The sequence below is a fragment of the Rhineura floridana genome, chromosome 2 (genome assembly GCF_030035675.1).
Source record: "Rhineura floridana isolate rRhiFlo1 chromosome 2, rRhiFlo1.hap2, whole genome shotgun sequence".
In the NCBI taxonomy this organism is placed as follows: domain Eukaryota; kingdom Metazoa; phylum Chordata; class Lepidosauria; order Squamata; family Rhineuridae; genus Rhineura; species Rhineura floridana.
Genome location: NC_084481.1, coordinates 82,981,210 through 82,994,528, shown reverse-complemented (window position 1 = coordinate 82,994,528; position 13,319 = coordinate 82,981,210). Strand labels below are relative to the sequence as shown.

The 13,319-nt window shown below is 41.0% G+C and overlaps 1 protein-coding gene and 1 non-coding gene across 10 annotated transcripts in view; one reads left to right on the top strand and one right to left on the bottom strand.

Annotated features, from left to right (window-relative positions):
• CLASP1 (cytoplasmic linker associated protein 1) overlaps positions 1 to 13,319 on the bottom strand; it is a 311,886-nt gene that overhangs the window by 219,290 nt on the left and 79,277 nt on the right. For 8 of the 9 annotated variants that reach the window (XM_061609140.1, XM_061609147.1, XM_061609143.1 and 5 more), the window contains exons 3-6: positions 5,674 to 5,752; positions 3,213 to 3,316; positions 545 to 636; positions 353 to 428 (exon numbers count right to left, since the gene is read on the bottom strand). In XM_061609140.1, the coding sequence (XP_061465124.1) occupies positions 353 to 428; positions 545 to 636; positions 3,213 to 3,316; positions 5,674 to 5,752 (351 nt within the window). Of the gene's footprint in view, positions 1 to 352; positions 429 to 544; positions 637 to 3,212; positions 3,317 to 5,673; positions 5,753 to 8,058; positions 8,237 to 13,319 lie in introns of those variants that run through there. The other variant, XM_061609145.1, reaches the window with a different exon arrangement.
• Positions 8,710 to 8,836, top strand: LOC133378659 (U4atac minor spliceosomal RNA). The gene has a single exon (XR_009761092.1). It is a non-coding gene; the product is annotated as a U4atac minor spliceosomal RNA (small nuclear RNA).

The window sequence follows — 13,319 nt, the reverse complement described above, 5'->3', positions numbered from 1 at the left end:
ATACCACATGCAGATATGAAATGAAATCCTCACTGAAGGCAACTGGATATTCATTCATATAAGCATGTTCAAAATTGGCACAACATCGTCACCACAGGAGCAGACATCATCCCACTCCAAGATTAACGAACGAGAAATTTCAAAGCTTGCAATTACACACATCTTCCAACCAAAGGTGTTTTCTTAGCCATATTTATTATATACAATTTAGAGCCTCACCAAGTTTATTATGCACAATTTAGAGCCTATATTGGAAATGAGATGAAATAAAAATAAAATCTTCCCTATCCATCATAGTCATTCCTCTCCCGGAGGAATACATTTAGCCAAATTTGTTTAATTGCAGACTCACCTGACTGTTTGGATCTCCAAGTAAATTACATATATGTGGCACAATCTTGCTCAGTGTTAAACTCTGAGCCCCAGATCTAAAAAGACAGACAGGGAAAAAAGAGAGGGAGGGAAAGAAGAAAGAAATATGCACTAAGTATTTTTAAATTATTCTGAATGTGGATATCAAAATATGCTATATCCCCCAACTTACGCATTGAGCGTTGCAATAAGGCAGAGGCAAATTCCTTCTCTCGTCCGGAAATTCTTGTGTTTGAATCCTCCCAAAATCCGGTCCCAAACATACTGCCACAGAGAGACAAGAACGTAAGAGGAAAGCTAACCTAGACCAGTTGCAATTTTACGTTTTTGGATTCTGAGAATTCTATGGTCACAAAAGAAGTGTTGTGGGCCTGTGGCGGTGGGTACGTGCATGCATTTGAATGGGCACAAATGGGAGCACGCATGGAGCCACTTCTCACATGTAATGAATGAAAGGGTTTTTACAGTGACACTGATGTGCTCCACTAAATGTCAAATATTTGTTCGCTTAGAGCATAGAGATGGTTTTTATTAGTTTATCTACCTCAATTTCTTTGCTCTACATTAAAAATAAACTTTAACCAAACATTAAAACGTGGCCCATAAGCCTGTTGTATGCACTATTTTATATATTAAAATGTTGTGTACATTATTTCTCTTTTATGTGCTGTTTTTCATTAAAGTATGTGCAGTCATCATTACTTTAAAATAAATTATTGCAAATATTAATGTATTTACTTGCCATCTGCATTCTGTTGGGTGAAAACGGAATACTCAAACTGTGACTACTACCGCTGCTGGCCCACTCCGGAAGTGTTACCTCAGTCGAGGTATGACTGATGGTTGAATAGGATTTGATAGGAAGCTAAACAGGAATTTTATTTAGAATATAATATAAACAATTTCATCCAGAAGTGAATTCTGAGAAAGGCTTTTCCCAAAAAACATTATACATGATTTGCACAGCCTAATCACAATTTTTTTTTGCACGGTGCTTCCACGAGTATTTGTTCTGAGCCCTCTTGGTCTCATATCAGGTAAAGTGTTTGCAATGTACAGCCCCAAGTCCTAAACTAGAAGGGTGAAAAAATCAGTTTTAAGTCTGCTTTTAAAAATCCAGAACTTGGAAAAGTTACTTTTTTTGAACTACAACTCCCATCAGCCCCAGCCAGCATGGCCACTGGCTGGGGCTGATGGGAGTTGTAGTTCAAAAAAGTAACTTTTCCAAGCTCTGCCCCAACCCCACTAAAGCAAACCCAAAAACAACCCTGAAGGAAATGTTGTGGAAAACTTTTATCCCAGGGTCACTGGGACTACAAGATTACCTAAGCTGAGAACAAACTTTGGCTACAGTTGTGGTTAGTAAGGAGAGAGCTTAACCATGAATTCTGGTTCAGATGACAGCTTAAACCAAACGTTGGCTTAGCTCAGCACAGTGCTGCAATAAAAAGGATTGAGGAGGAGTAAAATGACTGCAAGCTCCTCTCCATGAGTCTCGCTAAGCCAGGCACAGGAAACCGGAGGCCCTCCAGATGGTTGCTGAACTACCACTCCCAACAGCCCCAGCAAGTGTGGTCCATAGCCAGGGATGATGAGAGTTGTGGTTTATTTATTCATTTAATTTATATCCCGCACTTTCTCCCAGGCAGGAGCCCAGGGCGGCAAACAAAGCACCAAAACACTTTAAAACATCATAAAAACAGATCTTAAAATACATTAAAACAAAACAGCATTAAAAACATTTTAAAAAAACAGCCTTAAAAAAGGGTTAAAAACATTATTAAAAAACATATTAAACAATTCTGACACAGATGCAGATCTGTAGTTCAGCAACACCTGGAGGGCCAAAGGTTCCCCACACCTTTACTAAGCCATAGTTTGGCTTATCGTGTCATGTGAACCAGCTCTTAGACACAGTACATCCCTATGCCTATTTAACATTAATATTAATAGAGCTTACTTCCAAATAGGTGTGCGTAGGATTACACTTTTAATAGGAGAAAGCAATTGGTGAAGGCATCTTCTGAAGCTATATATATATTTTCAAGTCTTTTCCCTACAAAATGGGCAGAAAGGTTATTCAAAATAGCCTTACACGGCATGGGACCGCAATACCTGGTGGAGCGCCTCTCCCAATATGAAACTACCCGTACACTGCGCTCAACATCTAAGGCCCTCCTCCGAGTACCATCCCATCGAGAAGCTCGGAGGGTGGTGACTAGAAATAGGGCCTTTTCGGTTGTGGCTCCCGAACTATGGAATGGTCTCCCCGAGGAGGTGCGCCTGGCGCCGACGCTGCTATATTTTCGGCGCCAGGTGAAAACCTTTTTATATTCCCAGGCATTTTAATGCGTTTTATTATATGTATTGTTGTATTTTGCTGCTGTTTGATTATTTTTGTTTACCTTTGTTGGCTTGATTTTATTGTATTATTGTATTTATATATTCCTGACTGTTTTATTTTATGTACACCGCCCAGAGAGCCCTTGGGCTTAGGGCGGTATATAAATAAAATAAAATAAATAAATAAATAAATAAAATAATACATGGATCTTGGTGTATTCCCTTACTATTTTTAGGTTTTGTAAAGATTCTGGATTCCAATTCTTCTGGTGACTCCAGAATTAACTGTTATGCTTCTGAAGCACCTGCTTCACCTATTCAAAGCTATTTCCTCTGGTTTGCCCCTACTGCAGGATACTGTATTTAATGGGTAGGTGGCACTCAGCCTATTTGAAAAGCAGCTTTTTCTAAATGGTCACAAACCAAAATCTCTAAGGTATTATTTTCTTGGGAGCCACTTACTTGCATGCTGAAGTTGTATATTTCCAGGAACTCACCTGAGGGCTAGCAGCTTGCTCCATGATTTTTAGCAGCAGTGCCTGATCCTGCTCTCGCACTGAGTCTTTTGAATCTCCTAGTCTGTCAATTAAACTTGGTAGCACTAAAGGCAAAAAGCAAGGCTGATCAGAAAAAATAATGTATGGAAAACAGAGCTAGACGTACAAATAAATTCTACAAGAATCCTACACTTCCTACACATTTCAAGGTGTCTTAACTTACACTGAAGGAATAAGGGCTTGCCTTGGACAACAGGCTAATAACAAGGCAGCCATAACAGGATCATCAATGGATACACATGCTGTGAGCAACAAGATTTCACCCATGTTCCCAAGTATGCCCAGTGTCATTTACCTGCATTTACCACATGTACCGGCCTATTTGCATATAATGGTAGCACACCAGTAGCTGAAATAAACATGTGAATTGGCCAGCAGACATGGCAAGCTCCTTTAAATGCAACCAGGTACACCTGGAAAACTGCCATGGGTAAGGGCTTTCCTCTCAGCCCAGGCCTTATACACAGACTCCAAGGCCTTATGCACAAGTCTATAATCTGCTCCATTGAAGGCTATGATTAATGCCACCTGCATGCATTTCCACAATTCCAGACAAGCAATATCAGCTGCAGAATTTGTAATCTGAGAATCCAGCTTTCATTTAAAGCCCACCCCAAAACAAAAAACAAATACAGGTTTCTAGTCCTTTAGCTCTGAATATAAGACTGAAAACAGGAGAATCCTAAATCACTTTTCCAGTAAGGTTTTCAGGCTGCAACCTGGAGAGCCCTTCCTATAAGTCTGAAGTATTTGCTCAAAGGGCCACTTGCACCCATACAAGCCTCCCAGAGCATAAAAGAACCGAGTTTGAGGTACTGCTCTCCAGCCCACCAGGAAGAGCTGATAAACTGGAGGGTACCAGGGACAGGACCTTCTCGGTGGTGGCTCCAAACCATTGGAACTTTCTCCTCAGGGAAATATGCACAGCTTCATCACTGCTATTTGTGTTGAAAGGAAACTCTGAAATCATTTTTATTCCAGTCTGCATGTCGTTAATTCATTCATATGTGGAGAAAGTTAGCTACTGCTAGTTTTAAATTAATGCTTTCAAATTAATTGTTAAAACTGTAAATTACTGATACTTTTATGTGATTAAACTTTAAAAGCTTACATAAATCACCTCGAAAGGGTGGTGTGCCCTGAAAGGTGGATGCTTGTGGGAGATAAAAGAAGGTTAGGAGATATAGACCTGGTGTTTAATGAGGTAAGATTGCCCCTGAAGGACCAGGTCCACAGCCTTGGGGTCATTCTTGACTCCCAGCTGTCCATGGAGGCTCAGGTCTTGGCAGTGAGCCGGGCAGCGTGGTATCAATTACATCTGATACAAAGGCTACGACCCTACCTTCCTGTCCATCTTCTCCCGCGGGTGATACATGCCCTGGTCTCCTCTCGCTTAGACTACTGTAATGCGCTCTATGTTGGGTTACCCTTGAAAACTGTCCGGAAATTACAGCTGGTACAGAATGCGGCGGCACGTATGATTAAGAACAGCCATCGCCGTGATCACATCACGCCGGTGTTAGAAGATCTACACTGGTTACCAGTTGTTTACCAGGCCCAATTCAAGCTGTTGGTATTAACCTTTAAAGCCCTATACAGTTTCGGCCCAGTTTATCTGAAGGAGCGCCTCCAGCATCACCAAGTATGCCGCCTGACAAGATCAGCCAATCAAGACCTTCTCTCGGTCCCACCAGTTAAAACAGCTAGGCTGGTGCAGACCAGAGAGAAGACATTTTCGATTGTGGCTCCCACCCTCTGGAATTCCCTACCTTATGATCTTCGCCATGTCCCCTCCCTCGCAGGTTTCCGCCGGGCCTTAAAGACCTGGCTATTCAGACAAGCCTACAGGATTTCGGGGGTGGACTAGTTTTAATTGTTATGAACTATGGGCGGTTTTAGATTAAGTGTGATTGTTTATATGTGTCTTTTATTCTTTTGCTGTACGTCGCCTAGAGTGGCCGTTAACTCAGCCAGATAGGCGACCCAGAAATAAAATTTTATTATTATTATTATAACTATTTGAAATAAATAAATAGCCAAAGCATCTCCTGGGAAGCAGACCTGTCTTTTCGTTTACCCCACAGCAAATAGGAGCAGAAACAGGCATAGCAGCATCCACAGTTTGCTAGTTATTCAGGAAGCTCACCAAACGTATTATTGTAGACTCCTGGGCACACATCAAGTGTTATAGGAAGGACAGGCAAACACTAAACTGGAGTCCAGATTCCAGTTCGCATTTTACAGACTGCCAACATGGTTGCAGTACAAATGGAGAGTGTTTTAGTGCACACATGCAGACAATCAGGTCCCATACTTCACAAACTGTTACAAACTGCTACTTCCAAGAGAGCATGCAATCCAATACTACATCTTTTGGCTTGGCTAGCTCCAGTGACCTTACCTGTGCCAATTTGGGCTTTAAATCTATCTTGGAGCCGTGACACCAGCGCAGATAAGATGTCCAAGCCCAGCAGGACAACCTGCACAGAGAGAGAGAGAGAGAGAGACTGTTAATACAAAAGGTAAACACAAAGGAAGGGTGGAAACTAAACATAAAAGTTAAGCATAATGGAGTGGGGCTCCTGCTACTGCACACCTACACGCAATCCTGAAAATAAGGATTTTAAAGAAACATATACTCCTTCTGGCAAATGATACTTAGATTAATTTGCATTTGCCAGTAACAGAGCTATTCTAGACTTATCAAAGCTGTAGATCAAACTATTATTCATACAAATATTACTAAAGTAAATGGAACTAAATTTATTGAAACGTATAGCATCATGCTACTTGAGTCTATAAATGTTTACTTGGAAGTAAGTCCCACTGCGTCCAATAGTGCTTACTCCAAGTAGATTGCAGCCTTAAGCGACTTCTTTCCAATGCTACACAGACCCACATCATGCATGTTCGGCTACCGTTGCTGGCACCCACTAGAAACACCCCAGCTACCACTTTCAAGTACAGCGGAGGGCATGTCCCAAGACAGATGGTTTTTTAAAAAAATTAAATTATTTTTGTTTTACTCCAATGGAGCTAGGATTTCAGCTGCAACTGCAAGACTGTCGCACCATTCATCTCACTGAATTTCACCTGAGGATAGCAATCCACCAAGAATTGTCGCTGCACACTCTCTAGACCCAGGGTGGGAAACCTGTGGCCCTTCAGATGTTGCTGGACTCCAACTCCCATCAGGCCCAACCAGCATGGGTAATAGTCAGGGATAATGGGAATTGTACTCCAGCAATATCTGGAAGACCGTAAGTTTCCTATCCCTGGTCTAGTATATGGGGAGGGTGGTTAGGTGAGAAAAGAGAGTAAAAAATACATATAGTTACTTCAGAGCATTAGTGCCAATTCTGTTGTCATGAGCTCCTTATTTCAGAAATCCAAGAAACAAGGTATTATGGGAGCAGCATGGTGCATGCTTTGTTTCAGACTTAAAACATACAAAGTTGCCAGTTCTGTGCTCCTGCAACACCTCATTTTGAGGCTTACCACCTGCTGGAGCTCTACAGCAATAAAATCTTCCCACCATCAGCACCTCAGTTCACTGGCAGAGAGGCACCATCATACTATCTTAATCTCCTCCAGCCATAAACATTGGAAGGTCTTCCAATGATTTAAATGTACCTAAGGTTAACTTAATATTTTGGACAACAATATTTTAAAGTTATGTACAAAAGCAAATGACACTCTAACAGCACTATGTTTATAGCCTGATGTAGTCAAGTATCTGCCTCTCCTTCCCCATCCCAAATTGAAATTTTCACCTCAAGTGAATAAATTTACAAGGTGGTTTTAAGCAAACCACCAATTCTCCACTTTCAGTTTGCCCTTGTTATTTTCTAATGACTACTAACAAGGCAATCATATGCACATCTGCTCAGAAGCCTCACTAAATACAATGGGACTTGCTCTCAGATAAGCATGTACAGGATTGCAGCCTTATATCATACACGTGAAGCACTACAGCGTGCTTAGTAGTAACTGCATATCCCATGCTAGTGTGCGTGCACGCCTTATTATCAGAAATGCTATTTAAATAAGTTTCCAATTTGCAGTTATTTAATAAAAGTAATAAATGTTGAAAACAGAAAACAAATAAGCTTTTCAACAAAGTAACACATCTGAAGCGGGAAGAAAATGCCGTCCAGTTACTTCCATGCCGGCATTTCAAAATGATGCAACGTTAAGTTCAGACTTTTTATTTATGTTATTTTTTCTTTCTCCTGACATTCACTTTGTTCCATAACATGTTATTATGTAATTAAAGGAATTATGTTACTGTTTCCAGTAATGAGTGTAAACCTTAATACAATTTAATACAATTTTGTGCTGATGTTGCATTTTCCTGATTTGCTATTGTATTATTTTGGTTTTTGTAAATTTTATAACTAAATTATTGTGTGCCACAGAGAGACTAATAAGTGAAAATAATAGTAAATAATGCAAGCAACCCAAAACTTTCCTAGGAGTAAGCCCCACTAAATTCAATGGGGCTTACTTCCACATAGATATATATAACATTGTGCTGTTAAATAATTATTCCACAGGGGGAAAAACAGATTATTGTGATGATTCTGGCTTTCTTTTAATACATTATATATGAATCATGGAGCAGAACAAAACAACTCCTATACGTAAAAAATAACCTGTAAAAATAAGTTTTTGATATTACTGTTTATAGTGAAACACATGCTAGAACATTCTAAAGCTAAGTCTTGCTAGAATTCTACTCCGGTGGGAGTAAACCTTATATTTAATTTAGAAAACCATGAAATACCAAATTCATGCAGTCTCCACAGAAGCCTCAGTAGCCTTGAGGTGTATAACTACATGCAGATCCATCCTTTTGAGTGTTTACTGTGTTCAGCAAGATTTGCTCCCGTGCAAATGGCCGTTAATCGAAGAGTAAACTGCATTAAACCCTGTGTGGAATTTACTTCTGCGTAAACATGCATTAGATTTTGCAGTTAGAAAGAGCAAAATGTTTATGAGCTGTGGCGTTTGTGGATTACAACAAACAAAAAACCCAAAGTCGGGGGGGGGGTTGGGAGAGACTTCATGATAGTGACGAACGGTAGATCAGCCCACAAAAATAATAACAATTAAAAAAAACCTCCTTCAAAAAGCGCCAGCTGCCTTTCTTCACCAACGGAAGCAAAGGACGCCTCTCTCCGGTTTTGCTTTCCCAGCCCTCTATGTAAATTAAAGACGTTGCAATGCATTGTGGGTACTCTCTACAATCGCGAACACAGGACCAAAAAGCGGATTGCTTTGTAGCACAGAACGGGCACCAACGTTTACGTATTATTCCGACATCCGACCGAAACAAATCCAAACGTGCAAACTGCAGCCAATCAAGCAAAGCTCGCTGTGACCTCGATAGGTTTCCCAGCCACATCCCCTGATTGCCGTTTACGCGATGATGCTAACCGTCCTTATCTTGGGGTTGCGCTACTGTTCAATGAACGCGTAGTGAGAACAGTACTGCTAACACTTGAACAACACGTACGCATCCTTGGGGTTTATATCCCAATTGAGGTGCAATTTTTGGAACCTTCCCTGTACTGTCGTCTCCCAAAATTAATTGCAACTGGTGTCTTACCTGTTACTGTTTAAATTTTTTATTATTTAATAAATAAGATAGTTTTGATATTTTTATCAATGGTGACCTCTAGATTTTAACGAATTTCAAACGAAGTACATTTAACCTTAACTTCAGACAGTAAAATTACATTTCAAAAGGGAACAGTTTCGTTTTTATTTTAGAGCATATTAATCGTGTTTTCAAACGTTACCAATAGATGGTACTATAGATCACTTGTAAAATATTCCTTTTTATAATTTGAAAAGGGGAGGAGGGATTTCAAAAATTCACCCTTGCAGCCGCCACAAACGTTTATTATTAATTGATCCTGTAAACATGTGTAGTATTGGTATTCCAATAGAGATAGGGCCCATTTGTTCCATACAAGGTTTGCAAATAGGGGGCAAGAGCCTATGCTTTGAACCAAAATTAGAAAATAAATGCCAGGTTAAGTTATGAGCATGAGGTGCCTGGAATTCCTGCTTGCCCCATTTCCTAATTTAATTGCAATTATCTTTTCCACTGCTGAGAGCAGCTGGCTAATGAGAAAACTTGAGGCTTGTAAAGCATTGATCTGATCATCATTAGATTCAACTATGGAGGAAGCTACTTCCACTCTCTCCCTTCAGGGCAGAGAAGGCTCATCATGTTACATTGCAAGGACAGGAAAATAGAGATGTGAGTAAATACAGCTTTAGGGAGAAGCAACGTGGTAATTGTCAACTCATTTATCTGCCTTGGCCAAACACATTCCTATCAACCTAAAACTACCCATTTCTAAAACGGGAAATGAATTGTTGACCTATCTTACAAGGCTGGAGGAGAGGAAAACTACCTTGAGGATTTGAAGCCAGGCAAGTAATGTGCCAATAAAATAAAAATAATCATCATCATTGATCATTCTGTTTATAAGTAGCAGTATTTGGGTTTTTTTAAAAATCTATTACTGCCTCACCCCTTATTGCACTATTTCTGTACAACAGCATGATATACCTTATTTGGATTCCTGCAATGAGCAGGGGGTTGGATTGGATGGCCTTAGAGGACCCTTCCAACTCTACGATTCCATTATTCTATTTACCTTGTTCACTTGTCAGCTTTAGTAGAGACTGCAGGGAGGTGTCACTATTCAAAGATTATGGAAACATACACTGAACAAAATAAGTCCAGGGAAATTTTACTTTTACAGCTCTTACTTAAATCTTTTGAGCCATTGAGCATATCAAGAGAATCACCTCTCACCCCAATGATCCAGTCACTATTCACTTAGTGCAGATGTGTGGAACCTCCAGATGTTGCTGAACTACAACTCTCATCAGCCCCGACAACCACAACCAATGGCCAGAGATATGGGAGTTGTAGTTCAGCAACATCTGGAGGAACAAATGTTCCCCACATCTGACTTAGCATTTACATTTCCTTTTGTGAATCCACAGCTCATATTCCTCAGCCAGACAACAATGAATGATCGGTTGAGATTTTCAGTCAATATTAATACATCCATTTTTCTTTCAAGAGCTCATACAAAAGCCACTTCTACCTCAGGCAAAAAGGCAAACTGATAAAAATGAATAGTTCCTGGTCAAATTCCAGAAGAGTAGCCATACTGTCTGCAGCAGAACAGCCAAAAAGCCTTGACACATCTTTTTGATCCCCCCCCCCCAAAACACAAAGCTGGGATTCTTTTTGAAGAGCAAGTTGAAAAACATGCTTTCATAATGAAAAAGCAAGGATGGAGGGAAAGGAAGGACTTGGAAAGCTCAGGGGAGATTGGGGGTGGGGGTAGGAACTGGTAAAGCTTGAGAGAAAATTAATAAAGCACAATTAGTTCCTACCGGCATGCATCTTTAAGTAAAATGGTAGCCGTGTTTTTAAAAACTCCACAATCTGTATTAGGACAATATCATATAGAGCAAACCATAATGTCACAAAATAGTGTGCAGGCTTTCATGGTCTCCAAAACACTTCATCAAGCAAGAGTAGAAATAGGGAACCTCAAGCTCTGAGGGCATTTGTGGGACCCCAGGCCTCTCTATCTGGCCCTCCTGTGCACTCTCTTCAAGTGCTGCAATGTGTCCTTGAACTGTGACAATACCTCTTATTTGCCAGGATGGAAAGCTGCAGTGTTATGTGTGTGACTTGCATGTGGCTGGTATGCACCCTACTGTAGAAAGGTAAGAGTCACGCCTACTGCTCAGGGCCACTTTTGGTCTCTGGGCTACAAGGTAGTAAGCAACGGGGGGGGGGGGGATTGGCTGATGGCCTGCAGTCTACATTTGGTAACAGCCTCAAAATGGAATATTGGAAGAGGTACTGAACATTCAAATGAAGGTCTGTTAGTAGTTTTGCTGCTGTATAGCGCTAAAGCCCACCCTAGTTTAGCTTACTATGCCATCTGAACTGGGGCTCATTGAATAGCTCTCTCCAGATGAACATGGTAAACCATGGTTGGTGTGGAGAGAGCTAAATCACAACCCCTGGTTTGGATAACATGCTAAGCCAAACTATAGCTTAGCTCAGCATGGCACAAGAGTAAAACTACTGGGGAGGAGTGAAATGGTTGCTATTTCTCCAGGAACCTGCACATTTGGGCTACACCATAAAATTTGAAACACAACAGCACACGTTGGCACAGTATGCCATCTGCTTCAAACTACAACTATTGTTTCACCAGTTCACAGTAGAGCAAGAGTGACAACCTACCAAGGTCTAAATATAAACACAATTAAATTCCCAAACCCACTCCCAGCTCCTAGAATCAGACAATGAGGACACAGTTAAGCCCTCTAAAACTGTTTAGCTATTTGCTTCTCTAATCAGCATTTAAAATTAGTCAAGGGGTCAGACTATCACAGCAATTATCCAGCTATTCCAAAAGCAGAAGTAGGGTACACCCACCACCGTTGCCTCACTTGGAAGTTCAGGAAAAGGTTGTTCCAGTTGGTCTTGCACACACACAGCCAGGGCACTAACAGAGCCATCATCAGTTGTCCAAGACACACCACACAGCTTTAAAAGGCAGAGGAAGTTCCACTTTGGTTGACTGGGAACACAGACTTGGCATTACTTCTAAGAGACCTTACAGCTTTATCACCATTCCTCAGTAAAGTTTGCCTGACTTAGACAAGCAAGGAATACAGAACAGAGCACTTTAAGCAGCACGGAATTACACTGGCACTTGTATGGCCCAGCATAAAATACACCTAGCACAGATAAGTGTTACATTGCATATTCTAAATGTGCCATCTATCAACTTTTCAAGTTTGTAGCCCCCATGATTAGAGCAGGGCAAAAGGTAAAGTGGGATCTGCTGGGTGATCTCTGGGTGATTTGAAGTAGATCAGCAAAAGTGTCCAACTCCCAAATGTTTAACAATGGCATCACCAAAATGACTCTGCCCTCTCCACAATTATTTTGCTGATATGAGTTGAGGGGGAAGGTAACTGGCAGCAGCTTTTCTGTGGAAGGAGTGCGAGTCCAGCTCCAGTTTCTTGCTCAAAACAAACTAATTTGAAAGCTCTGTATGGGTATTCAGTCTCCTCACATGTAAGTGAACAAGCAAAGGAGAAGTGCAGATGGGTGCATTTCCAAGCTCCACTCCTTCAGGCACACCATTGCTAAGCAGTATGAGAGCCTTCCATGAGTTTGAAGGTGAAAGTCTGAAGCAGGGAGCCTCTTCTACTTATGAGGGCACCCTGTTCGATTAAAAAGCCTCCTGGGGGCTCTAAACTATGTACAAATTATGCACCAAAAAGGGCAGAGCTTAGCAGCATACCCCTATTCTCCTCATATGATTGCTTACACATGAGATGATTAGATGCTGGGATAGGACTTAAGTGTGTGACTATTGCACCTGGCTCCAGTTGGTGAATCTTGATACTCCAGTAAAAAGGAAAAAATGTAAAAAGAAGATTCTGCAAGCTGGAACTCTGCCCCCCCCCCTTTGAGGGTTCAGCTATAAAATTATACAGCCACCAGAGGGGCTCTATACTATAGTCAGCATAGCAACTCTCAGCATCCTTCACTAACTACACTTCCCATGATTCTTTGAAGCCATGATGGTCTAAAGTGAAATAAAGGCCTGGTGTGGATGTGGCCAGGGACAGCTTTCGTTTAAATTTGAGTGGGAGGCTACATGTGCCTGCTGTAGAATAAAAAGGTGGGGGAAACCCTGAAAAAAATGATACTGTTCACAATGTTTTCCTTTTGGAAAGGAAAGGCGCTTCCCCTCTGCCCACCGCCCGCTGACCCACCCAATATCCTCCCCTCCCCCAGGTCAGTTTCACCTATCCTAAGCACAATTAGTTTTTTATGATGATGATGATCTGAATTGCTTATATTATTTTGTTCTTGCTATAGAAGCTACTTTGAGGTCACCTGGTGATGAAATATACTAAATAAATACTGATTATACAGGAGTATATCCCATTGAACTCAAAAAGCATGCAAATGAT